We start from the raw sequence: 25,278 nt of genomic DNA on the forward strand, positions 1-25,278 counted from the left end.
TCTGCTTGCCCCCTCCCCTGGTTTCCTCATCCATGGCTGAGGCTCAGTGTTGTTTTCTCTGCTTTTCAGATCTCTCCTGTTCTTGCGTTTCACCTCCCGATGTCCTGGGGAAGAGCCGTAGGTCTGGCTGCAGATGGCAAACCCCTGCTGTGCCACACGCTCTTTGTTGCTTTCTTGGTTGACTCTTATATGGACCCGCAGTTTGTCCAGCAGCATGTCCAGGGCTCCCCAGCAACAACTTATGTGACCCTCTGTCATGGACAGTCTGCCTGCAATGTCAAATTTCCAAAAGGTGCAAGATGCTGAAAGCTTTGGTATTTGAAACCTGATTGAAGGATCCCCATCCATCTCAAGGACACCTCATTTGGATATCCTGGAGAAGAGGCTTCTTGCTTTGAACTAGGAGTCTGTGAATCTATTTACAAAATGATGCATTTCAAGTTTATATAGATTTGGGTACCTTAGGATAGGTCTTGATGAGAGTCAGTTTCACACTGGGCATCCTATGCGCTTCTGAGTCAGACAAACTACATTTATGAATTGACGTTGCACTAGTTCCAAAATCGGTGATAAACTTAAGTGAGGTAAGAAAACTGGGAGTGTGGAGAGAGCTGGGGTTTGGGTTACGTGGTGTTGGTGTGAGTCAACACTGGCTATTCTCGGTGTTGCCACAAACACATGAGTTATAGGTGGGCATGCTGGGGCAAGCCTAAGCCTAGGACATAACGGATTTATGGAAAAACTTGTCTTGAAAAGTATTAAAGTGACGAAACAAAGATTTTTCAAATCTGAGGATGCAAAATTACTCTGCTGCATCCCGAGAAATTGAGAGAGTTACTGTGGGTACTTTCTTAGGGACTTGGGGGATCAGATCCAAGGGTCAGTGAAAAGAAGTCTGAAATGGTGGAATATAATTTAATATCCATTCCTTGTTAGAATCTGCAGCAGGTGTCATTTTTATTCTTGCAGATTATGCTTGCCAAGTTTTTGTTGCTGAAGTGCTTACAGACTGACAGTTAGCTTGAGGAGAACACAAGTTCAGTCAAAATCAGGACATCCCCCTGACTGCTGATGCAGAGGTCTGGGGAGATCATGGGGAACAGCACTGTGTGTGATTCAGCTGAAGGAGCAGGTTTGTCACCCATTCCTCAGCTCCTGCAGCATGCAGTTACTGCATAAAGACCCCTTAAAACTAAATGTGATCTCTTCAATAAGAACGTTGTTTAGTTTTTAAAATAGAGCAGCCTGCAGGAATTGGAAAGCCAATAAAGTTATGTCCTAGGATCTTTGCAGCAAGGAAATAAATGAAGGTTTGTTGAGGGAAAGGCCACTTCTGGTGATAGGGAGACAGGGATCTCTAGGATTACAATTCTGCAGCCATTGGATAATAACATTCCTGCTCAGGGGTCTTGTTGCTGTCATGCTTGTGAGTGCTAATGAGTTGCTACAGTGGGTGCTGATGCAAGAGCCCATATGGCACTTGGGTGCACATGCTGGGCACCTTGGCATGAGGCCAGCGTGCCATGAGCAGCCCTGAGCACCTCAGCAAGGAAAGATTCTTCAAGGAAATAAGACAGATGGCCATGCTATGGGACTTGCCTGCACCAGTCCTAGCCTTATCCTACTGTAGGGCTGCATTTTTTGATTTCAGCTATCCTGATTCATCTGCCCTGAGCGGAGAGCTCTGTGTTTCAGTTGATTGACCTCGCTGAGCCTGGAGCAGAGTTCTCAGTTCAACATACCTGTGATCTGAAAATGACCTGGCTGGCCAGCAGAGGAGCTGCCATGTATTTCTCTTTGGGGTTTCCCAGGTGGAGACGACTGAGGTAAGCAGAAATTTTAAGAAAAGGGCCAAACATTTCAAGCTCCACTGAAGCAAAATTTCCTGATGACAGACATTTCTTCAGTAACTGGAGGAAGGTGGTCCTAGAGTAGCTCAGTTCTGGGAGCACAGCTTTATTTTTGTTGCATCCTGTAAATGCCAAACACATCCTGTGCAGGGCAGGGAGAGAATGCACCTATTCACTGCTCTCATCCTGCTTACTCCAGGCAGCCTCGCTTCAGGCTCAGTGTTTCCTACTGTATCCTAGGAATGACAAGCATTAACAAATAACACACGTTTATTTGTACTGCTAAACATTTGTGTTCTCAAGCACTTGTAGGTGTGTCCAGTGCTCTAAATCCATCCTGTAATTTCAGATGTAGTTTTGAGAAGCCAGAGACACACCCTGGTTTGCTCAGTGAAAAGCAGCCCTCTACAATAGATTGATCATAGCCCTGCACACTAAGCGCCCAGTGACTAGCGACTTGGAGGTAAGCGCCACAGTTAACCCTCCGAGCAGGGCTGTGCACCTCTTAGCCTCCTCTGCCAGAGGGGAGCCTGACTTCAGCGCATCGATAGCAGTGAATCTAGCTTAACTAACTCTGAATTCTCTGCATGCAACTCCGTGCTTTCCCAGGCATATTGGACCCTCAATAGTTTTTTGTCTGCTTTGGGTCTAGTTTCAGATAGGTTTTGTGAAGGGTATTGGCATGTGTAAGTTTGCTTGCGAGGCAGTCACCTTTTAATTTTCCTACTCTGAGTTTGGCTTTGCAGTTAAGTATTATTCGTGTTTGATTTTTCTTGGCTGAAATAAGGTGATTCCTTGCATGTGTAGGCACTCTGAAGACCTTTGCCGAAATGTCGCCTTCACTCCCAGGGCTGGGCTTTCTCCTTTTGGTTGGTGAGTATTACTGTGAGGGTGACGGCTGTCCCGGGAAGATTTTCCATACCAGCAGCTGTAGTTGAGATAATCCTCAAAAGGGGAAATTGTGCTGAAAAACCATTGAACATTACTTTGGTGGTTGCTCTAAATCCCCAGCCTTTACTGATGCTTGTTTATTATTGTATCTGTCAGCCAAAATATCTTGGTTTTTGTAATAAACAGGGTGGAAAGACAAAATTGGAATTTGTTCTACTCCTGTTGTTGCAGAGCTGTCTGCTCCCTGCTCCTTTTGTTGGAGTATCCAGGTGTCTCTGGGAAAGCACTTAAGAAGTAATCTTAGCTGAATCTGCCTCTATATTCCCCACTTTCCCTCCATCTGTTTTTTTTGGTAGTAAGGGATTCCAGAGCAGGATCTTTGTTTCTTCCAGAAAGTGTCAGCGCTTTATTCTTCCTTCCTCATGAGAGTTGATCTCATGTTTTCAGTGAATGTTGATGACAATAAAACATGAACTTGTAACGTTATGAACAAGCTAATGAGCCACCAGCTGAGGAACAGCTACATCAGGGGACCATCGTTTTCTCTGCAGTACGCTTAGTTACCAGTACTAAAGGAAGGAAACCAAATAAACAGATAACTTTTTAAATTTTCTTTATTTCTTTAATTAAGCAGTTGTTGCTGTTCAGAAGTGACCAATGTATTATGGACACCCTGATGAAAATGTGATTTTTCCAGTTTTCTATTAACATCCTGTACAAGGAGGGATGTCTCTGTCCAGCAGAAGTACACAGGTTGCTTGTAAAAGTTAATGACTCTTAATGCAATTGCTTTTAAGTCTGGCAGGTCAGTGATTTTGGTGGTGTGTTCTCATGTTGGCCACTGGCTTAGTGTGCAGCCATGGGAAATTATTCCATTTCTTTGGGCCATGCTTGCCCCCATCCATCTACCCATCTTCTTCCGTAAATGCCCTAGGTGACTGGAGATGGAGGAAAGGCAGACTATCAGAAATGTGTTGAGCTTGTAGAGAATTTGCATCCAACAGCTTGCATGCACTGCCCTTTTGGGGATGGGTCAAAGAGAGAAGAAAGAATACACAAGTTTCTGAGAGTCCATAAACAGGTTTCTGAAAGGGAAGGACAGGAGATCTAATTGTAGTGGTGCCACACTCAATGTGAACAGCCTTGTTGTAAAGAAGCAGTGGGGAGACGGGGCAGTGCTCAGCAACCTCGTGGCACAGAAGTGCTCTCATGGAGAAGGAGGGACTGTGGAGAGCAGTTGAACTGTGAACAGCACAGTGTAGGCGGGTGAAGGGGACAGCCTTTTCCATTGTGGAAGGCTTCACCACAGCCTGGTGTGCCTGTGCAGTAATAAAGCATGGGAGTGATAGGAATGTTTAGAAGGGTATTGCTCCCAGAGTGGTGCGCGCATATCTTAGGTGGTTCATGACATGAGCTGAGTTCGTAGCCTTTGTTGTGATGTTGTGAGATGAAGGATTTATTGTCACACAATGAGGATTTTTGTGATAGTAGGTTGGGGTCCTCTCTGATCTTGGAGAGCGAGAAGCCACCCTTCCTCTTCCTCCTTCTCCCTGCGTGGGTGTTTCTGAACACTGCTCTTTCGAGTCAATGGGACGATTTGCGTGCTTAAAGTTAAACATATGCATAAGAGCTTTGATGAAAGCACTGCATTTGCCCAGCTATGGGTATGTTTCCTTTGCCTGTTACTTAGTGACAGTTCTCTGTTAATTAAATGATTAAAAAAGGTGTAGCAGCTAGTAATCAAAAAAGCTGTTATACTAGTTAGGGACTAATGCATCCCTACAGGCTATTTTATAGTCCCCTTCCTAATGCAGGTCATTGGGCTCGTGAACACATCCACATCCAGGAAAGCTGCTGCCTTCCTCTTCCTCCTCTTCTTCCCCTTCACAGTTCAGTGATAAGGGTCTCCCATCGTGTTGATTTCTGTGCCCAAATATCACTGTGGGTTTGACTGACACTGCCCTGGGCCAGCTTAGCCCAGTCCCTTAGCCATATAGTGTGGAGGAACCACAGGAGATTGCTTCTGTGTTTTGGTTTTGGGGCTCAGCTCCTCCACATTCCCCCCATGAGTCACTTCTGACCAAATATTTGTAGATAACACCAATCCTGACATGCTTCCCCCAGGGGGGTATGAAGGCTGGGAGTTACTGATGCTTTAGAGCCATGGAGCAAGTGTGATGAACCTGAGCTCTGCCACACCTCCATGTGTTTGCTGGGGACTACTCAGCTGGCCCTGGGGTAGCTGGTCTGTGGGTCCAGGAGATGAGGCATGGGTGGGGATAATCTCTGTAGCCACTTCAGCCTCCTCTCAGCTGTAGTGCCTGATCCAAAGTCACTAAGGCTGGTGCTGTTCTCCCTGCTGAGAGCTAATGGCCAAACTTTCAGCCCTGAGTTACTTCTTGAACAAATGAACAAGGCTTGCAGAGAAGCGGCAGTACTCTGGGCTTGCTGTGGTCTGCCATGCACCAAGCTGGGTCAAAGGATGTAGCTAAAGACATGGGAGGACAATGGTGCAAACTGGCCGTGCTGTGTGGCATGGTGGTGGGCAAGTGCGGTGAGGGGTGGATGTGGCAGAGAGCTCTGCAGGGCCCTGGTGCCTCACTGTGGGCTGAGATCGGGCACAGCTGCACCAGGAGATGGATAAAGGTGACAGTGCTGACCAACTGAGTCCTGAGTGTGCCCTTAGAGAAACACACTGACAAAACCAACTGTGCAGTGATTCAGTGCTAGCAAATTGTGACAGCCTGCCAGCATAACTTCAGAAGCCTCTAACCATTGCCTTCTCCCTCTCCCTGCATCTCATTTCATGTAGCGTTTGTTGCATTGACTTATTCTGTCCTGTCAGAAACCAGGGGGAAGTCTCTACGTTCCCCTTTTTTCTGTACACAGAGAATGCTGAGCTTGGCAGGCTCCTAATCTGAAGTAAATAATACTAATGCCGGGGAGATTTGAGTTTGGTTGTTACTAGTTTCCTAAGCTTGCATTTCGCCACTTTTCCAGCTTTGTGGCATTGGGAGGGGAGATGTAAGCTGGCATCAGGAACAACGTAAAAGTTGGGAAACAGGGAACAGACAAGTGGAGGGCTTGTACAGACCGACCAAGAGCTAGCAGTGACAGGTTGAATTCTTTCAGTAAATCCCTGTCAACCACTAGGGCAGGACTGGCATGAGGGCTGTCGTACACTGGCATTACCTGTGTTCTGTGCAGTTCTGGAGCATAGGGTGATTTTAATCCAGTTGAGGACTTAGCAGGAAAAATGTATGAAATACAATACAGGCTTGGCTACAGTTGACATGTTGATGGGGATGCTGTAAGAAACAAGTAGAAGCTGCAAAGCTGAAAGCAACCTGGAAGTATAAGCATGGTGAGCCTGGCCTGCCAGGCTGATTGCTGACCATGGGCTGGCCATGGTGCACAAGGGATACTGGGCAAGGAAGTCTTGGAGAGAAGGACCATCCTCAGAGTGTTGTTTCTGCCCTTTCCCTGCCTTTTCCTCTTTGGGGACAGAGGTGCATGCAATCCCTCACGTCATCTAAGACACCACATTTCTGTCCTCTGCCAGACTGCCTCAGGGTGGATAGAGCAGTACCTCATGTCTCCTTACCCAGTCAACTGTCACAAAGTCAAAGAGAACACAGCAGAAAGGTCTGATAGAAATGATTCTGTGAAATACTGTGTCAGGACTGAGGAATAAAATAATGTAGTGAGATGAGTGATGTTCAGGTTCTGTTAAGCCAGACAGGGGGTGGACTGTGGGAATGAGCTTTGTCCTGGATTTGCTGCTGAAATCACGGCACATTGTCTTCCAGGTTGGCAGGTAGCTGCTGCAACTTCTGGGACGTATCTGGTAAGGCAAACTCACGTGTTTAAAATATGGGTCATCCGTGTCTTTACTTGCAAAGCGTGTGTGGGTTGGTGGTCAGTGTGGGCCCCTTCCTGATAGCAGGGCATTGATGGGAATCAATTGCTACAAGCCAAATCCAGTGTATTGAGCATGGAGGTGGATGGTAAGTGCCCTTCCCCTTCCTGTCTCCCAAGGCGTCAGGGGAGTGGGGATGGCTTCTCCAGGTCTTTGCAGGGCTTCAGTGAAAGCACATCACCAGACAGTTCAATGAAGGTGACACCCATTGACCACACTCAAATCATCAGGAGAACAGTCCATCCCATTGGCTCTCACGTGTGACTGATGGGAGGATTTGCATAACCCTGAACTTTCCAGCTGTTTGAAGTACAGGGCCAGTACTGATACGAATTTTACAGATGGCAACTACCTAGCATGGCAAGATGGGAGCTGTGGATCTGGGCACTTATGTGTTTTCAGGCCAGATCCAAGTACAAATGGTTGCAGCTAACATGCTTGTCTGTGTGCAATGATCACAAATAATGTTGTGCTACCATTGTAACTGCATGATAAGATTATCTCTTTTCTCTCTTTCTCCTGGTGCAGTGCTCCAGCTCCCCTGTCAATGGTGAGTTTCTGACCAAGTAATGTCCATAAGGAAGATTCAGACGTGGTTCTGTATAAATATTCTTATCACGGTTCATTTATCTTTGTGTCTCTCTCTTTTTTTGGGAATCAGAACCTGCTGTGTGTGCTTCAGTGAAAAGGTATGTGAACCATCAGCAAATTATCTTGGCAGCTTTTTCCTTGGGAGTGATACTGGTTTGTTGGGGATGTCACTTCGTGTAGCAGGAAGCCTCTGAAACCAGGTGTAGCATCTTTTTCCCCACAAAGTCCCAGGGTTGCCTGTGGGCAGGGAGAGCTCTAGTTGTGCTCATTGAAACAGTGAAGGGAGAATGCCTTCCTGGGGCTCTGTGTCTGTGCAGGACAAAGAAAGGCAGGGCAAGTCCCTGGTGTGTCAGCCAGCCTGATGCAGTGGGGATTTACTGCTCCAAGGACCTTGGCATTGGTGCTGAGCTTAGCTTGGCTAGTGGTGGGGGCCTAAGACTCAAGCACGTCTGCTTCAAGCCTTCATTGAACTTGATTTCTACCTAAGGGTCAACAGTTCGCAAGTACCCTCTCCTTGCTCCCGAATGGTGCTGGCAAATAATTCTCATTGTCCATGTTGTTTGTTTGTTCTTCTGTTATTTGTTGTGTGGGCTGTGCCTAGTTGTTATGGCTGCCTGACATTGCTTCTGCTCCTTAATGGGTAGGCTGGACCCTTTACACGAGAGTAGCTAATAGCTGTCCCTGCTGCAGATGAACAAAACTTCAGTGAAGCATGTAGTCAAGGACATTCCAAGTGCCTTTCACTGACTGCCTGGACTCAGGGCTCGGGCGGCTGTGCTCCATGCCTGTGTTTGCAGACATATTGCTGGTGGAGTGCCAGCTCCCAGCCAGTTCTGCCCTCAACTGCTGCAGGTCTGGGGCAGCCAGCACGGAGGTGATGTCTTTGTTTTTTTCCCACCAGTGTCAGCCAAGAGATGCTTCTTGAGATAGCCCGTGGCCACGCCTCCCCCTGCAGCCTCACTTTTGGTCAATATGCCTGTGCACAGGTAATGGTAGTCCCCTTCTTTTCCATGGACTAGTGTGTTTTGTTTTCCTTGACAATAGTGTCATTTCTATCTTAAAAGCTGTCCCACTGTCAGTTGTGAATGGAGTGGCCAAAGCCTTGTGCACACTTGGGGTCTGGGTTGTCAAGGTTTCCCCTCACAAGACTGAGAGATGAGATGGGGTCAAACACACAGGGACACAGGGACCTTCCAGAGCACTGAGCTGTGGCCGTGTCACCTTCCCAGGCAACGTGTGCTCTGTGTCATGAGGCTCAGGAGTGGCTACACCTCCATGGAGGCCTTTCTGGGGCTGTCTGTGGAAGTGGGGGATGCTGTCTTTTCCAAAACTCTCAAGTGAGAAGGTGGGACAAAGGAGATTTCCAAAACAAATTGGCTCTTAGAAACTGGCATCATAGCGTTGAAACAAATCTCTGCATGAGAGTAACCCTGGTCCATCAGGGTAAGCCACAATAAAAAGTGGTTGCAGTGTGAAAAATGTCATCTGGAATATTTCAGGTTTACTTCCTTTCCTGCTGTTGTCATTATCTCTAAGTTGCTGTGCTGCCAGTAATTGCAATTGAATTGACAATGATTTGTATTTTCCTATAAATGTTTCTAACAAAAAGATGTCATTTCTTCAAATATTTGTTGGTGGGTTTTTTGTTTGGGTTTTTTCACTGAAAAATGTTTCTGGAATGAGGAAGTTCCCTATGGAAGTTTCCACTTTGATCAAATGGCCTTTTTTTTTTCTTTTTTGGTGGGAAACATTTTGAATAAAGTTTTTTAAAGTGACCCTTTGCCTGGGGGGAGCACAGATTAGGTAACAGAAGGATCCAGCATTTGGAACTGGGTAAGTTTAGAGTTGCTTCAGGTCAGTGTAAGTTGGACTTTCTTCTGACTCTTCTGACAACAGGTTTCGTCACCTTACAGTACTGAATACTTACATGTAGGTGAGCTAGTAAAGCAGACCTGAAGGAGATTGCATACTGCAGCATCTCTAAATATGACACACCTTTTATTATCTCTATGTGGATTTCCCTTTTCTTTTTCAGAGTGCTTGGCTCCAGGACCTTCAGGATAATTTCCTCATATCCTTATATTCTTGCCTTACCCCTAAACCTGCCAGTGCTATGGATCCAGAATACTCCGTTCTGTTCTTTTCCAAATATGATGCCAAGAAGCTTGTAGCTGCTCTGACTATGTTCAGCCAGCGGGTGGGTCTCACATATTCAACTATTTGTTCACCTGTAACATTAATGCCAGTTGAAGGCTTTAATTAACATTACCTTATTTTTTACCTTAACATTACTTTATTTTAAAAAGGGCACCATTCCAATCTCCGCCAACATAGCAGAGTTCTGTGCTGTTAAAAATAGCTGGGAAGGCAAAAATAACCATGAGTTCATGTAGGTTAGCTCTTGCTAATTGCAGTGGCAACACAGACCTGGGGTTCCAATGTGAATTACAGGCTGACTGTACTTGAGTTGCATAAATATTGCTGTGGTGGAAGAGTCGCTATCCAGAGAGGGGATTATTGCTAGGGGTGATTCTGTTCATAATGTTCAGATTCACATGGATTTATGTTCATGTTTGTTTAGAAGTCCATAATCACTGGAATTCATGTGTTTCTTCTTGTCTCTTGCCTTCAGTTTTCTCATGTGCCTCTTTCTCTCGAGTGGAACATGATCTTCATTAATGGCCTATGGGAGAAGATGTTGCAAGTACCTGATATTGACAGCCCACCCGTTTTGTCTCAGTGGGTCCATGAGGGGCTTCAGCCATTCCTGGTCGAGCCCAAGGTCTTTGCTTGCCTCCATGCCAAAAATGTGTTGTGCGAGACGTTTCAGATGATGTAAGTGCTGAACACAAACATTGTTTCAGTCCCGTGGTGCTGAGATAGGAAAGAGGCCCTTACTCCAGCATCCCAAAACAAGGGGCTAAACCCTGTAAGTGCTGTGAACTGATGGAGGCCCAGGCAGGGTTTCTGAGAAGCTGTCTCCAAGGCTTTGTAACACACCTCCTGACCCTGTAACTGGTCCTCTGCATCAGTCCATGCGCGTGTAATGACCCTGATAGCACTGCGTTTCCAAAGCAGTATTGCAGGGTTGGCACTGCAGCCCCCAGATGATTGTGGGGGCTGTTGTGAAGGAAGGTCACATTGGCAGCTTTGAAAAGGGATCTGATTGGTAACATCAGTCTTCAAGTAACAGCCGTTTCTGTGAGAATCCAACCCTGCCAGGTTTGACTTCATCTGTGTTTGAGAGGTCTGCCTTTCTTATCTATCTTTAGAGTCGCTGCCCTGAATGGCATATATTCTGACCTTCCAGTGGAGGAACAGAGGAATCTTTACGCTGGGATCAAATACTATCTCATCCAGGATGGTAAATGACTTGATTTTCTTTAAGAAACAACAGAATGCTTTAAGCCACTGATGTATGCTACAACATCAGCTGCAATCTGTTACAGGGCTGAGGCTTCACAGATTTTTTTGTGAATGTATATTGTCTGTTCAATGGAAATAGGCTGGGAATATGACAGTGATAAGTGGTATCAGGAATCATTTCCCTGCCTGAAGGCTGCTTTAATCCAGGATTTTTATGAATCAGCACAGTCAGTCCTATGCTGATGTACATCCTGTGCAAATGGCACTTACTGCTTTTGTTGTGAAAGAACGGTGCAGGGTTTGGTTCTGAGCGCTAAAGAATTCAGCTCAGAAAGGGGACCCAGGTAAGACATTCCTCTGTCTTCAGGCAGTAGCTTGCATGCAAAAATTTAATGTCCTGCAAAAAGTTTTTGGCAGATTTGAGGGGAGGAAGAAAGAGACTGGTGATTAAATATTTTGAGGGCTGTGAAAGAATGAGGCATCTGTCCTGTCCCATGTGCATTTGTAATCTGAATGCACAAACGTGGATTTGAGCATGGTATGTGATCAGAGGCACTTAGGGAGCTCTCTGCTGACTGAATTCTCCAATAGACTGAAGTCTGTTCTGCATTCAAAGATGTGCAATCTCCACTGATTTTCTGATACAGTGCAAGTCTGTAGTTTTATGGTGTCTGCCTGTTTTGCAGGATCAAACCAGAAATGCTACAGTGCAGCTGTTCCAGGTCTTAATTCCACTGCTTGGTTTGAAAATTATCTTGGATCCTTTTTGGAGCATGCTACTGTTGGAGACCTGCAGCTTTTTGGTGATGAACCAACAGTAAGTGCAGGCTCATCATGGTGACGAAGGACCTGCAGTGTGCAAAATACTGTGTGCCTGGGAGGTTGTCTTCCTGCCCTGACCAAAATTCATGGAGATGCTGCTAGCAGGAACATTTCTCTTGTTTACTTATGATGCACAGTCACTTCAGTTCTTATTTCTGCGCCCCCCATCATGATTTCTTGTGGTAAGAGGCACTTGCTCAGAAGTTGGTTTCACATAGGTAATTCTGCAGAGAGCAAACTGGAGTCAATAAGAGGAGTAAACCCGAATTTTAATTCAAGACTCGACCAATGTCTGGGCCTGCTTTAGTGAATGACTGTACCAGGCCTGCATATGTGAGTGGTGCTGTAGGGACAGGGCCATGTCGTTTAGCAGCTCTCCCACCTTTGTGCCTTACCGCAATCATAGAGAGGCTTACATGCCCTCGGAGTGCAAAGATAAATAAAACAAGGTCCCATTGGATTACCTGAAAACAAAAAATAAATTTCCTCACAATTTTAAAGTCAGGTGAAAAAACCCTTATTGCTTGATGTGAGGTTTGTTCAAACTGTCCCAAGGGACTGCCAGGATTAAAGTATCCATCTAAATTTTTTTTTTTTTTCCCATGTCAACACCCTCAGCTTCAAAAATTTGCCAGGGATCCAGTCAATATACAGATGATCGGCAACCTCACCTTGCTCCGGGAGACAGCTGTGTACTATACCTCACTTCTGACCTCTGGGCCTGGTTTCTCCTTGCCAAGGTATGGGACCTGACCTGACTTCCTACCTGACTTATGGTTTAGCATGGTACTGTGACTTAGCAAAAGTTTGCTGAGTGGTGAGTCTGATGGCTGCTTCCATGAAACCTTTAAAGCATTTTTCTGTTCCTTATATCATTACATTGCGCTTGATCTTGGGGAGGGCCAGACCCTAAGTTCCAAGTCTTGGGCAATGACTGTCATGCACTGTTGGTCATTAGTTGGTGGCTGGCACTGCATCTTGCATGGTTTTTGTAGTTTTGCATAACACTGCAGTGCTCTCTATAAACAGGAGCATCGGCATCGTCAGAGCTAAAATGAATCAGGGGAAATGTGCACTGGAAAAGAGCATCCTTTGGAAAAAGAGGAAAGATCTGACAGAACCACTGTCTGTCGTACTGGCAACCTCTCCTCCTTGTCTCCCACCTGCAGTCTCCCAGACAGATTTGTTTGCTACCTGAGCCCCTCAGCAGTGAGCAACCTGAGCAGAGATGACGCTTTGAGCTTGGCCCAGAGGATCAGTGAGAACTGCCCATTGAACCTGAAACACAGAGGAATAACTAGAGAGAGAGCTCCCTCCTCCCTGACAACAGAGGAACTGCAGGTAATCTCCTGTCCAGCCCCACGACTCAGTTCTTCATTCACCTAGACAAAATTTGTGAAGGTTGAGGATTCAACTCTCATCCCTCCTCTTGTGTACACTCCTATAGGTCATCTTGCTTTTTTTATTGTGGTGTCTGACTGGTGTTTCATAATCTGAAAATTCTCAGTGGGTGGAGGCAGCCCATCAACAGGCTTCATCACACACATTTGAGGCAGAAAGTCCAATGATTTAAGACATCCAAAGGCTGTAGGATCCAATAAGCTCACCTCATTGCTCCTCTGACTTTCTTTTCTGTCTGTGTGGGACCTTTTCAGGTTGCATCCTCTTTGGTGAGAAAGTTTGAGCATTTCCCTTCTGCGATCCTGCGTGCATTGGGCCAGGCTGCAGTTGGGCTGTCCATATCTGACATTGAAAACAGCATCAGTGATAAAGACCTTGAAGCATCTATTCCTGCCCTGGGTGAAGTTCGTGGCTGGAACACTGAGCAGTCCAGCGCTATTATCAACAAACTGCTCAGCTCTGGCTATCAGGTACAAAGGATAAGGTCCACAAATGCACCTCACACCGGGTAGAGCTAGCTGCTAGCAAATGATGTTTGGCCCTTCAGGTACTCATGCCTGCATGCTTTACCTTTCAGATCCGGGATGGACAGAGCCTGGCGAAGCTAGGGAGCTTGGTGGCTGGCATCAACAGCAGCACACTTCGAAGTCTGTCTCCAGAAGTGGTCTTGGAAGCCGTTAAGTTGCCTGAGTTTGTTCAGCAAATGGTGACCCTGCCCTCTGTTCTGAAAATGACATTTGTGGAAAAGGTGAAGTTGTTTTTCTCTTCAGGCGTCATAAATTAGCAAAGCTTCAGTGACTCACAGCTAAGAACGCTGGTTACCTGGGGCCAGGCATTGACACACACCTGCACACCCAGACAGCATTCCCTTGGGGGTTTGTCATTGCTAAACAGAGTGTGCAGCAGGACAAGCATCTCAAGTCCCTATCACTGTGCCTGTGTAGATGTCCTTGGCTGCCAGCCAGCGTGTCCTGCCAAGCCTCTTGGGGATGTGGGCAGAAGAGACAGTTGTTTTATGGGGTGGTCCTAGAAACTACTCTCCACTGACCTGAAAAGATGCTCTCAGAGAAAGGATATTGTCATGGTTTGGAGTAAGAACGTGTGAGAAGTGAAGGAAGCTTAGAAAGTCTCTTTTAGGGTAGACTGATCCTTCAGCAATGCACTATTTCATTCCCCCATGTGATTGTGTAGGATTTGGACGCCTCTCTGCCTTTTTTCATGCCATGACTTCAGCCTTCAAGTTGCATGTGTAGCATTCAAGTTTGTTGTTATTCATCCTCCCTCCAGTAGGAAAGACTCTGACCTGTGTTTGGCACCAGAGGCCCTGCCTGTAGCATGTCCTGGGGCAATGGGGTGCCCTGCAGGGTTCTGTGTGAAGCATTAGGGAAATAGTATCTTGTTCACCACAGGATAGTTCTGCAATGTGCCTTTGGCATGTTGAGACATTGTTTCTGTTGGCAGAGCAGAAAGACATGTCCCTCCTTTCTGGCCGGTTAAACATTTTTAGGGCATAAAGCCAGGAGGTGGGAAACTGATAAGAGGCAGAATCTTTCCAATTCATCAGGACCCCAGGTATTAGTTCTGAGCAGCTCTCCTAGTCTGATGAATATGTCAAACAGGAAATATTTCACAGTGTTATGACTCCGAGAAATGCCCAGATGATCAGCAGGGGAATTTGCCTGGCTTCTTTCCAGCTTGTCATTTCTTCTCCAGCAATTGTTTTATTTTAGCCACAGTGTTTGAATGATACGTTTTCGTTTTTTTTAAAGATTTCCTCCAGTGTAGGCCACCCTGCTGACCTGGTTAAATGTATTCCTGATGCTCTGGCCAGTTACATTCCAAAATCATTGCTTGTTTTTGGGGAAGAGAAGCCCAATATTCAGGATCTCAACAGTAAAATGTGGACCCGAGAACAGGTAATATGCTGGTGCCTTGTGTCCTTCTTACCCCTCAGTGTCAGCCTTGGACTTTACAGAGCTATGAGTCCACTCTGCAACTCTGTCTGAAAATACAGGTGAATGTTGCAGAAGAGCATGGTAAACCACTGACACTCTGGCTTTGCTTCACAGGCTGCCATATTTTTCAGTGATGTGATAAAGACAGAGCCTGACTTCAGCAGGTAGCATTTTTCTTCTCTCCTTCCATTTTCCATGTTTGTATGTGCTTTGATTGCAATTTCCGTGTTTTCTTTGGTATGTATGGCAGACCCACCATATTCAATCCGTAGCAACAGATGGGAAATACCATGCAAGCCCAAATGCAGGCATGTAGCATCAAGATTTACAAGGATGTCAGCTGCAAAAATTACCCATAAGCCACACTTGCTTTCTAAAATGACGCTGCTGGCTCAGACTGCACCTGGAACCTTGCTTCTGACTGCCTCTGTGGAAGGCGTTTTTAATCAGAGAATATGTCAGTCTTCCACAGTGGTATTCCAGGGATTAAATATAGCGGGGCTGATATGTCTTTTGTCAGGTCTCATATCTGAGGTAAAAAATTGTGATAACCATGATATATATCTGGAAAAACAATGGAGTCGACATCAGTGTCCTTCTGATTTCACAATAGAAGCTTTTCCATATAGAAAGCAATTAAAGTTTTAAGGACTTGTCCCTGAGCTCTCCCAGACTGTGCAAACTATGTTCAGTGATGAGGATCTGCACAACTCCATTTCATTTTCAATGTGTGGCTTGTACTGAAAACACAGGGAGGAGACTGATCTTGTAATTCAGGATACAGCAATACTACTTGGGGTGAAGAGTTTGTCCCTGCATTTCTACTTCCACTACAAGTCTCTAGATTATGTTTATCTGACCAGATCTCCCACATATGTTAAGACTAGCAGTTTTGAGGGGATGGAGTTTATAGAGCATTAAGCTTTGAGAATGGAGGATGTTTATGCTTGCTGTATTTGTCATTATATATGTGGGAGATGAGCACCGAACTATCTCCTGAAGTCCTTGCCCCTCTGATTTGCTTTCTGTAAATGTTCAGGCTTTCCCAGTCAGTCCTCCAAGGCTTCACATGTGCAGCTGCCAATGAGATGGAAGCAGAAAGATTTCAGGAGCTGGCCAAAGTCATGAAGAAGAAGAATGTCAAGCTAGGAGAAGACCAGGTCAGTTCCCATATTTTGAAATGCCGTATTTGATGTTGTCATGAAGATAGCAATGAGGATTGTTCAGCAAGAGCAAACTTTCAGCTTAAGGGACTAGAACAAATGTAACTGGTCCTGGGTCTCCATCCCACAGTTCTGAATTTCCCTGAAGAGAGAAGTCAAAACCCAGTTGGCTAGGTTTCTCAAGAACCAAAACCTCTGATTTCTGTCTTTTATTTTTCTTATTTTGGAGCAGAGTAAAATCTTTATATATGTTTTATTTTTTTCTTATATTTTCATGCTGTTTTCTTTCTTTGATGTAAACTGTGGTGTCCTTTCAGCTGAGTTGCTTAGTGAAGATGGTGACACTGCATGGGATTCCCCAGGATTTAGATAACTATCCTAAAGACCTTTTGCTTTTTTTAAGGTAACCGTGCTATGTTTTTCATGTTGTTGCCTTAGTACTTAGTGGGGAAAAAGAGGTATTACTTTGTAACCTAGCTGGTAATGACTAATTCATGTTTGATGTGTATTTCAAACTTGTTTAGGCCCCCTTACAGCGAAAAAAAAAAAATCAGATTGCAGAAATCTTTCAAAACGGTTTTAAGGTCCTTTCAGATTCAACCATCCATTTAATATAAACAGTATGAAGCTCTTTTTAAACATGTCTGTTTGGATATGAAACCAGTATGCAGTTTTAGTACTTTCTGGCATCTGTGAGTGTGCTTTTCCCTTAAAACATCAAAGAAAACACAGTAGAGTGGATTTCTTTGTTCCAGTAGCTACTCACTGTGGTTCTGTATCCAAATCTTGAACAATTTTAAGCTGAGTCTCACAATGGGTTCCTTAAGGTGAAAATGAATTTTTAAATATAGACTAGGATCTTTGGGAAGAACAATTGCATAGAGTTTAGTCCACAGATGTGGAAGATGTTATATTGGACACAGTATATGTTGAACAGCCTTGAACCTGACCAGCTGTTTGATATCATTCGCTAGAATTCATGGAGTATTTGTCTTTCTAGTCCTTCAGACTATGCAGCAACAGGAAGCTGTAGGCAGTACTTTGCTAATATTGGGAAAGCAAATCTTGATGTTCTGCAAAGAGAGTCATCTCAGCGGAAACAGCTGCTCTTGGAGGCTTTAGCATGTTTGGTACGTGGTGAGGGGACAGCTCTGCACAAGGCTGGGGAGAACTTGGGGTTCAAGAATGCTCTTCTACAGTGGCATCCAGTTCTATTTAGTGCCTCTGTCTTGTATTATTTCAGAAAATTCCTGGCACACAAGTAAACGAGGAAAATGCAGAGATTCTAGGGCATCTGGTCTGTGACCTGGGCGGAGAATACATTAGAAGTTCTGGTGGGAATTTGCTGAAGCAATTAAGTCAGTGTGAATCTTTCCTGCCTGATCAAGAAGAGGCTATTAGAAGTGTCGTCAGCAGTGGTAACACTACGTTTGGGTATGAATTTTTCTTCTGGGCATCAGCAAAACAGTTCCCTTAAACAAAACCATTGTCCCATTAAGACCTGAGTGAACTCTAGCCAACCAGCTTCATCAAAAACTTGAATAATTCGTTGCTTTTGAATTTCACGTTGGGCCTTTTACATTGTTTTATTTGAACTCCTTTCAGCTGAAAGGTTTGGCTGAAATTCCACTGAAAAATACATTGTCACTTCTGTGTCTCATCTGCTCTAGTTATAAAAGCTTTTCCTCTGGTCTATTTTTCATTAACCAAACTTCTCTGAGACTCTCCTGATGGACACAGGTGGCCTCTAGCTGTTTGTCAGCCACTGACTTTCAGAAAACATTCTGTTTCTACCTGTCAAACCAACAGATGCTTGATAAATCTTAACAGAGACATTGTCCAGGGAGGCAAAATATTTTCTCTTCCTGTGTCAAATGCCCTGAGATCTTGGCACTGAATTGGGCGATAAGTAAGCAGTAGCTATTCTTTGGGTTTCATGCTTAAGAAAATAATGTATTTGTTAAATGCCATTTTCCGATCCAGCTGTCGTTATTCATGTTGCTAACAGTTAGTAGCTCCTGCTCTTGTGGAATGAAGTTTTGTGTAACAGGAAGTGATCAAAAAGTTTTAGGATTTAAATCTTGTGTTTTCTTCAAATGTTACAAGGACATAATCCTGGCAGCTTTTAAGGTGTTTTTTTGTTGTTCTTCCTTGAAAGCTGATCCCTGCTATTCTTTGTATGCAGGCCTCCTGTAGCGTGGTCAGCTTTTACCTTGAATGAGCTCAGTGGATTGATTCCTGTATTTGATCACAGCATCTTGCAGAAGATCCCCAAGGTGTGTTATTCATAGAGGCGTGGGGAGTTTGGGAAGCACTCCTAGGTCCTGCAGTGTGGAAGAAGTATGATGGGGGTTGTTCAGCCCGAATGTTTTCAGTAGTGTCATCGTTTAAAAGTGTGGTGCCAAAGAGGATGAATGGTCTATGAGAAGTGGGGGTTGATCAAGCTGACAGCCTGGAACTGCAAATCTAGATCACTGTCGTCCTCTCCCTGTAACTGTCAGAAGAGTAACAGAAGTGGAAAGCAGTAGTAACTATATACGATGCTTTGCGAGGAGGTAAAATAATTTATGGGGCATGGGATATGATAGAGTCTAAGCATTTAGAAATTTGCCTTTGGCTCACCAAGGAAAGATCTCTAGGCTTATAGCAGCAGGTCTGCTGCCCGTAGTACTTTAACAATGAGGTTTCTTGTGTGTGTGAGTAGCAACTTGTTATGCTGGTGGTATGCCCAAGATTGCAATATCCCCCTGATGAAACATTTTCTTTGCAGAATGTTTTAATTCTTTGGCTGAAAAACTATGCACGCAGTTCACCTCTGTCAAGGGAACAGCTGGCCACCATTGTTGAAGAACTCCTACCTACTAGGCATAAGCGTGCTGATGGTATGGAAGCCTTCCCTGATCCATAACGGCAGCATTCCCCCTGGTATCAGGGTTGACCCTAGTGCTTGTGGGTCTCCCTAAATGTGTCTGAGTTGAACTATAAAACACTTGGTGGCAGGTCACCCAGGAGGAGGGTGGTACCATGATTGCATACCTGTCCATCTCCAGCAAGGGAGCATTCAAAGCTTGAAGCAAAAGGATTTAACACTGAGCACATTTGATAATTGCTTCAACAGGTTGCCCACCTCAAAAGCAGATAACAGAGAAGGTTCTTAACGATGACTTGATGCCTGTTTACTACCCACCTAAGGAGTTACGTGCTTGCCTGAAGAACGTCTCTCTGGAGAATCACCTCTCTCAGGTGGTGACCTATGCCTTCAGTGTTCAGCAATTAGCTGAGCTGAAGAGAAATCTGGATGAGGTAATGCCAGGCTGAAGAATGTTAAATTATTTACTGATGAGATTTATCAGGGACTTGTCCAGTTAAGTATCTCCAAGGACTGAGACTCCACCATCTCTCTGGGCTCCTCTTCCAATGTTTGACCACCTTTACTGTGAAAGTATGTATTTCTTAATATCTAATCAGAATTTTCATTGCCTGTTGGCCCTTATCCTTTCACTGTGCACCTCTGAGAAGAGTGTGGCTCCATCCTCCCCATAATCTCCCATTAGATAGTTGAAGACAGTAATAAAATCCTTGCCTAGTCTTCTCATCTTCAGACTAAAAAACCCAGCTCCCTCAGTCCCATTGCCACACTTGGTATGTTGCGTGCTTCTGCCCTCCCCGACCAGTGTGGTCCTCTGCTGGACTTGCTAGTCTTTGCTAGACTTCGACAAAAGTCTTTCATGTACCAGGGAGCCCAAAACTGGACGTAGTATCCAGATGGGGTCTCGCAAGTGCCAGCCAGATGGAGGGGAACAATCACTTCCCTTGGCCTACTGGCCGTGCTGCTGTTAGGAAAGCCCAGTATTTGATTAGCCTTCACCACAGCAAGGCATACCGACCACTCAGGTCTGTGTTGAGTCAGTTCACAGTGCTTCAGGTTTTGTTCCTTCCCCTGGGCCCTGCTTGCCTGAGCTATCAAGCAGAATAAGGACAGATGTGCTCACGGAATCTCACTGGCTTTGGTTTCTTATTCTTTGCAGACCTTTTGGGCTTTTCCACATTAATTGTGCAAAGAGCATAAATTCATAAGCATGGGCATGATAATGAGTGTTCATAGCAATAACAATGGTCTTTCCACAGACATATCCTGATGGGTATCCTGAGAGTCTGCTCCCCAAACTGGGTCCCCTCATTTCTTTCATCATCCCTGAGGATGTTTCCAAATGGAAGATAACTTCAGCTGACACACTGGCTGCCTTGCTAAAAGATCAGCCCCCTGATGATCAGGTAGGGATTTGGGTTTGCTTTTCTGCCCATGCTTGTTTCCTGGTTTGGGAGCTGCTGGTTTAGCTTAGTGGGTTCAGAGATGATTGGGCCATCCTTGAGGTCCAAACAAATAGATTTGAAATGATTCTATTTTATTTTTGTAATTATTGCATTTCTTGTTCTTTTGAGGATGAAAACATAAATTCTGATTCAAGCTAACTTTTGAAAAAATTAAATGTGTTTCTAGGCTTCTGCGGTGATTAAACGATATGTTGACTTGGGAAATGACTTAAATGCCACTGCACTGAATGCAATTGGTACGAGATATGTGTGCCTTCTAAACGCAACCGAGTTGAATATAATAGACTCCAACAGCTTGAAGTGAGTCAAATATTGTGATGCTCTTGGCTTCTTGCAAAAGCACTTTCCCATCAGCAAGTGCATTTTCCTTTTTTCTCCACTCGGTGAGAGGAAATCTAGGAAGCAAGTTAGTACCTCCTCTGTGTCCAGGTTTAAAAGCCTGCTGTTCTCCATCCTGCCAGGAAGGGCTTGGATTTGCAATCAAACTCTCTTTATTGCAGCTCAGCTGACAACAGATATGGTCTGTATGCATGCTTTTATCTAGAGGCAAAAGAGAGTTAATTAAATTTAATTTAAATTCCTTTGGAAGACTACTAAATGAAATTAATTAACTACATCTTTGCAAACCCTGAAACTTACCATGCACCATCAAAGCCATCATAACTTGGAAGACACGGCATTTTGAGCAGGAGGCTGAGCCATTATTTTTTTCTCTTAGCTTCTCTCCATACCTCTTCTATCTACTGGGAAAAGGGGGTCACCTGTCCTATTTAGAGAATCCCAGGGAGATACTCAGAATAGTTCAAAATCTATACAGGTTGAGGATAATAAAAACTTTTTTCTCCCTAAATCTTCATTTTTCTGCAGACTGGCATCTCTGAATCCTTCAGCCTGTACACAGCTTACGAAAAACATCTTATATGCTAAAGCAAAACAGGCTTTCTCAGACCAGAAGTATTTACCTGCTTACTATGACCTTGTTGAACCATACCTAGGTATGTAAAAAACCAGTATGTTATGGGGAAGTAGAGAGGTCTTAGCCAGAAGCTGAATGGGTATCAAATACCATCTAAGATTTGGGAATTTTCAGAGCCAAGTTGTTAAAAGTTCAGTCTTTTTCAACTTGTAGATGGCATAAAATATCCTTGAAAGATTCTGTACCTGACTTAAAGTTGTCCAAATCAATTGTCAGACTATCACAGGGAAAATCAAACTCCTGACTTCTAGGATGGATAAGATCTGCTAGATCCATGAGAAATCAAGCTGCTATGCTTAACGCTTATCTCACAGCCCTTCTCTATGTCACAAAACAGATTTTTCCCTGTTAAGCCAAGAATTTATTCACAGCCTGAGCAAACTCTTCTTACCCCTCTGTCTAGCACCTGGCATTGTCACAGATTGGTTTAATAGCTAACGCAGTAATACCTCCCAGCAAAGTGACGTAGCATCCATATATTTTGCAGTTGGAACTCACTGCGTTAGCAGCTCGAGCCTAATAAATTTTGGAGACATCATTATAGCTCTAGCTTATACAGATACACAACACTGCTCATTTGAGGGCTGTCCTCCCTGCTTTGATATACTTTCTCTTTTTGGTCCCAGGGGGTGCTCCTGGTGTGGATCTCAGAGCTCTAAGCAAGGGCGATGTGAACATGAACATTAGTACTTTTGCGAAGTTAAGAAGAGATTCTTTGCTGGTGAGCTGAATCTTGAAATTGTTTGACTCCTTGCATTCATATTATGCTAAGTAGTTGGTTTTGGTCGCGTCGTCCATTGGTGTAAATCAGGAGCCACTCCATCAAATTCAGAATGATGCTAGACCAGTAGAAAGTGGAGAACCGGCCTGAAATTTCTTTAAAAATGTAATTTGGAATCATACATGGATGCTAAGCCAGTCTTAGCGGGGAATTTCTTTAGAGCAGGCTCTCATAGCAGTAGTGGCAGGAGCAGGGGACAGGTATCCACTAGACTACAGTCCACAGCTATGTGACAGATCTTCTAACAAGACTGTTAGGAGTAATATCATCAATTTTGGAAGAAAGCCCAGTGATTTGGGCAGGGACTGGGGTGCCCACCTGAGTGTAGGAGACTCGTCATCAGAGGACAACAGAAACAGTCTTTGAGGAACCATTGTCAGGAAGATTGTCCCAATTGAAACCGCTCACCAGACATTTGTCTTCCTTGTTCTTCACACTTCTGCTAATAGAAACCTCATTGTTTCCTTGGTCAGAGGTACTATTTCCATTGCTGCATTTACATCTGTAATTCTTGCTGTTTGATTTCTCCTAGAGCCTGACACCTTCTGAGGTTCAGGGCTTGCTGGGGATTAATCTCCATGATCTGCAGAAATGGCAGAACAAGTCTCCCATCCGGGAGTGGGTTCAAACACAGAAACAATCAGAACTGGATAAACTGCATGTTGGGCTCACTGGGGGGATACAAGAAGGCTACATGAACATCGTCACACCCAAATTTCCGTGTATGTATTATGTTAGGACCTCAAATTGTTGTGTTTTAAATACTTATTTTTGGGTTACAGCAAGGAGAAAAACTGTCTTGTGGAAGCAAAGTGCTTCAGTTGTCTGTAAAAGAGAAGTGAGGGCACCAAGCTCAAGCAAGTGGTGGCCTTGGGCAGCGCTGCCAAACGGCTCTGCTCCTGCTCTCAGCAGTGCTTGTCCCAAGGCCCTGGAAAGTCCTGCTGGCTGCTATTGTGCTGAGAGAGCAGAGTGTTGATCTGGGCTACTGTGGACCACTTCCAGTGGCACATGTCACTACTCATCCACCCAGCCCCGTTAAAGTGCACTGGGCAGTGCTCACCTCCTTCCTTCACCTCCTGGCATTGAGGGGCAGCAAGTTCATTTCTGCTGAGGAGCCTTAAGCCTTGCAGAGCAAATTCTGGGTCCGATATGAGAAGCAGTCCTGTAATCCCACTGAGAGCATCCTCACTGCCTGACCATCTTAACGGAGTGAGCACTTCCAGAGCTTCCACCTCTGCTGTGTGGTGGATTTGGGTTATGACTTGGTGGTGCTATTAGGAGTGGCTGTTTACCATAGTGTCCTAGTTTCAGCTGGGATAGAGTTAACTGTCTTCCTAGTAGCTGGTACGGTGCTATGTTTTGAGTTCAGTATGAGAAGAATGTTGATAACACCGATGTTTTCAGTTGCTGCTAGTAGTGTTTAGACTAATGTCAAGGATTTTTCAGCTTCTCATGCCCAGCCAGCGAGAAAGCTGGAGGGGCACAAGAAGTTGGCACAGGACACAGCCAGGGCACCTGACCCAAACTGGCCAACAGGGTATTCCATACCGTGGGACGTCCCATCCAGTATAGGAACTGGGGAGTGGGGGCGGGGAATCGCCGCTCGGGGACTAGCTGGGTGCCGGTCGGCGGGTGGTGAGCAATTGCACTGCGCATCATTTGTACATTCCAATCCTTTCATTATTGCTGTTGTCATTTTATTAGTGTCATCATTATCATTATTAGTTTCTTCTTTTCTGTTCTATTAAACTGTTCTTATCTCAACCCGTGGGTTTTGCTTCTTTTTCCCGATTTTCTCCCCCATCCCACTGGGTGGGGGGGAGTGAGTGAGCGGCTGCGTGGTGCTTAGCTGCTGGCTGGGGTTAAACCACGACACATAGTTAGAAAGCCCTTGTTAGAAAGCTGAAGATCTTCCCTGGATGTGGCATAAAGAGATGTTCACCCCCATGGGGCAACAGTTCAATCATTGATTTCTTTGCACTAATGTCTGCTCTTTTTCCTCCAGCACCATCCGCAGCCTCTCTGGATGCTGTGGCCATGACACTTCACCTCCTGCCTGCTCTGCTTATCAGTTTCCTGATGACGTCAGTCTTGTCTTGAAAATCTTCTCTCAAGAAAAAGCAAGATGAGGGGGACCAGCCTGTGACCTGCCCTGAGGCCTGTCAGGGAGAGCCATGCCTGGGGGGTGAGGGGGTGCTCACTGCTAGCAGGCAGCCCAGGGTTCACTTTTAGGTACTTTTGTCTTTCAAATCACTCGAAAAAAAACCAGAGCTCTGTCTGAAGGGAAGATTTCAGACTCTTCAGAGCAGGATCTTTGCCTTTTGTACAGACTAAGCCCGGGTGAGCCCCAGCCATATTACTGCAACACAAATGATGTCAATATTTTACTGCGCAACCCTGATGGGTTTAAGGGTGCGCAGATTGGCTGTTCTGCATGTTAATGATTACATTTCTCAAAGAGCCTGATCTCTTGGCACTGTCAAGACCTCTGAGTGGGAGTGAAGTTTTCCAGCTGATTGTAAATAAACAATGGAACTAAGTAAAAAGAAGCAAATTGATGAGTTGCTCTTGTCTTCTCTTCATTCAGACTGCCTGCGCCTTCGTATCTGCAGGTATCGGTCCAAATTAAATGGTCAAAAAACCCAGACATGCCTGTCACTTTTCTTTGGTGTTGACTGCTCAACACGAAAGAGCTGAAGTTGTTCTCAGCTTCCTCATGGGGAGGGTATAAGAACTTTGTATAAGATTTTCAACAATTTTTTTTTCCACTCATTGGGAATTTTTGTCCAGAAAAGCCTCAGTGCAACCTGTATCCAGGCCCTGAAATCCCCCTTTTTCCCCAGGAGGACAGCCTGCCTGCAAAGACATTATAAATGTCCATTGTCCATGCTTTACAGGAAGAGAACAGGAGAGCCTGGTCTGTCCTTTGCTGCAGACTTCTGGGTGGCAAGAGACACTTCCCCACTGTCTGCTTCCCGTGGTGCTGAGGCACTAGCTAGGGTGGGAGAGAGCCCAATTAAGACAGTCTACTTTTTCAACCACATTGATCCCCTGACAGAAATCTTGATTTGCTTCTTTGTGCCTTGACTCACTCTCAACAAATGACATGCAAGAATCTCCTCAGCGTGTGGAGAATGAAACTAGGAAGTGGAAGATCTGCAAGTTGGAGGGAGAAACGCTCTCTTGTAGTAGAGCTATTGGAGGAGGAGACACTAGATAATGAAGAAA

General features: G+C 45.0%; 1 protein-coding gene across 33 annotated transcripts in view; it reads left to right on the forward strand.

The window, feature by feature from the left end:
- The window catches only part of MSLN (mesothelin), a 56,170-nt gene extending 31,487 nt beyond the window's left edge, over positions 1-24,683 (forward strand). For 17 of the 33 annotated variants that reach the window (XM_041120295.1, XM_041120298.1, XM_041120293.1 and 14 more), the window contains 28 exons: positions 70-2,313; positions 2,638-2,723; positions 6,551-6,588; positions 7,189-7,210; positions 8,153-8,237; positions 9,287-9,448; positions 9,884-10,086; positions 10,524-10,615; positions 11,304-11,434; positions 12,058-12,179; positions 12,609-12,780; positions 13,095-13,310; positions 13,418-13,588; positions 14,610-14,756; positions 14,910-14,959; positions 15,835-15,955; positions 16,276-16,361; positions 16,959-17,088; positions 17,202-17,392; positions 18,144-18,234; positions 18,729-18,840; positions 19,077-19,261; positions 20,087-20,233; positions 20,460-20,593; positions 21,161-21,288; positions 21,896-21,990; positions 22,583-22,772; positions 24,056-24,683. In XM_041120295.1, coding sequence (XP_040976229.1) covers positions 2,650-2,723; positions 6,551-6,588; positions 7,189-7,210; positions 8,153-8,237; positions 9,287-9,448; positions 9,884-10,086; positions 10,524-10,615; positions 11,304-11,434; positions 12,058-12,179; positions 12,609-12,780; positions 13,095-13,310; positions 13,418-13,588; positions 14,610-14,756; positions 14,910-14,959; positions 15,835-15,955; positions 16,276-16,361; positions 16,959-17,088; positions 17,202-17,392; positions 18,144-18,234; positions 18,729-18,840; positions 19,077-19,261; positions 20,087-20,233; positions 20,460-20,593; positions 21,161-21,288; positions 21,896-21,990; positions 22,583-22,772; positions 24,056-24,150 — 3,390 coding nt within the window. In that variant the 5' untranslated portion in view covers positions 70-2,313; positions 2,638-2,649 and the 3' untranslated portion in view covers positions 24,151-24,683. Of the gene's footprint in view, positions 1-69; positions 2,314-2,637; positions 2,724-3,375; positions 3,495-6,550; positions 6,589-7,188; positions 7,211-7,321; positions 7,350-8,152; positions 8,238-9,286; positions 9,449-9,883; positions 10,087-10,523; positions 10,616-11,303; positions 11,435-12,057; positions 12,180-12,608; positions 12,781-13,094; positions 13,311-13,417; positions 13,589-14,609; positions 14,757-14,909; positions 14,960-15,834; positions 15,956-16,275; positions 16,362-16,958; positions 17,089-17,201; positions 17,393-18,143; positions 18,235-18,728; positions 18,841-19,076; positions 19,262-20,086; positions 20,234-20,459; positions 20,594-21,160; positions 21,289-21,895; positions 21,991-22,582; positions 22,773-24,055 lie in introns of those variants that run through there. The other 16 variants (XM_041120309.1, XM_041120311.1, XM_041120313.1 and 13 more) reach the window with 13 other exon arrangements.
- The last annotated feature ends 595 nt before the right edge of the window (positions 24,684-25,278 follow it).

This window comes from Aquila chrysaetos, chromosome 25 (assembly GCF_900496995.4).
Source record: "Aquila chrysaetos chrysaetos chromosome 25, bAquChr1.4, whole genome shotgun sequence".
NCBI classification, from domain to species: domain Eukaryota; kingdom Metazoa; phylum Chordata; class Aves; order Accipitriformes; family Accipitridae; genus Aquila; species Aquila chrysaetos.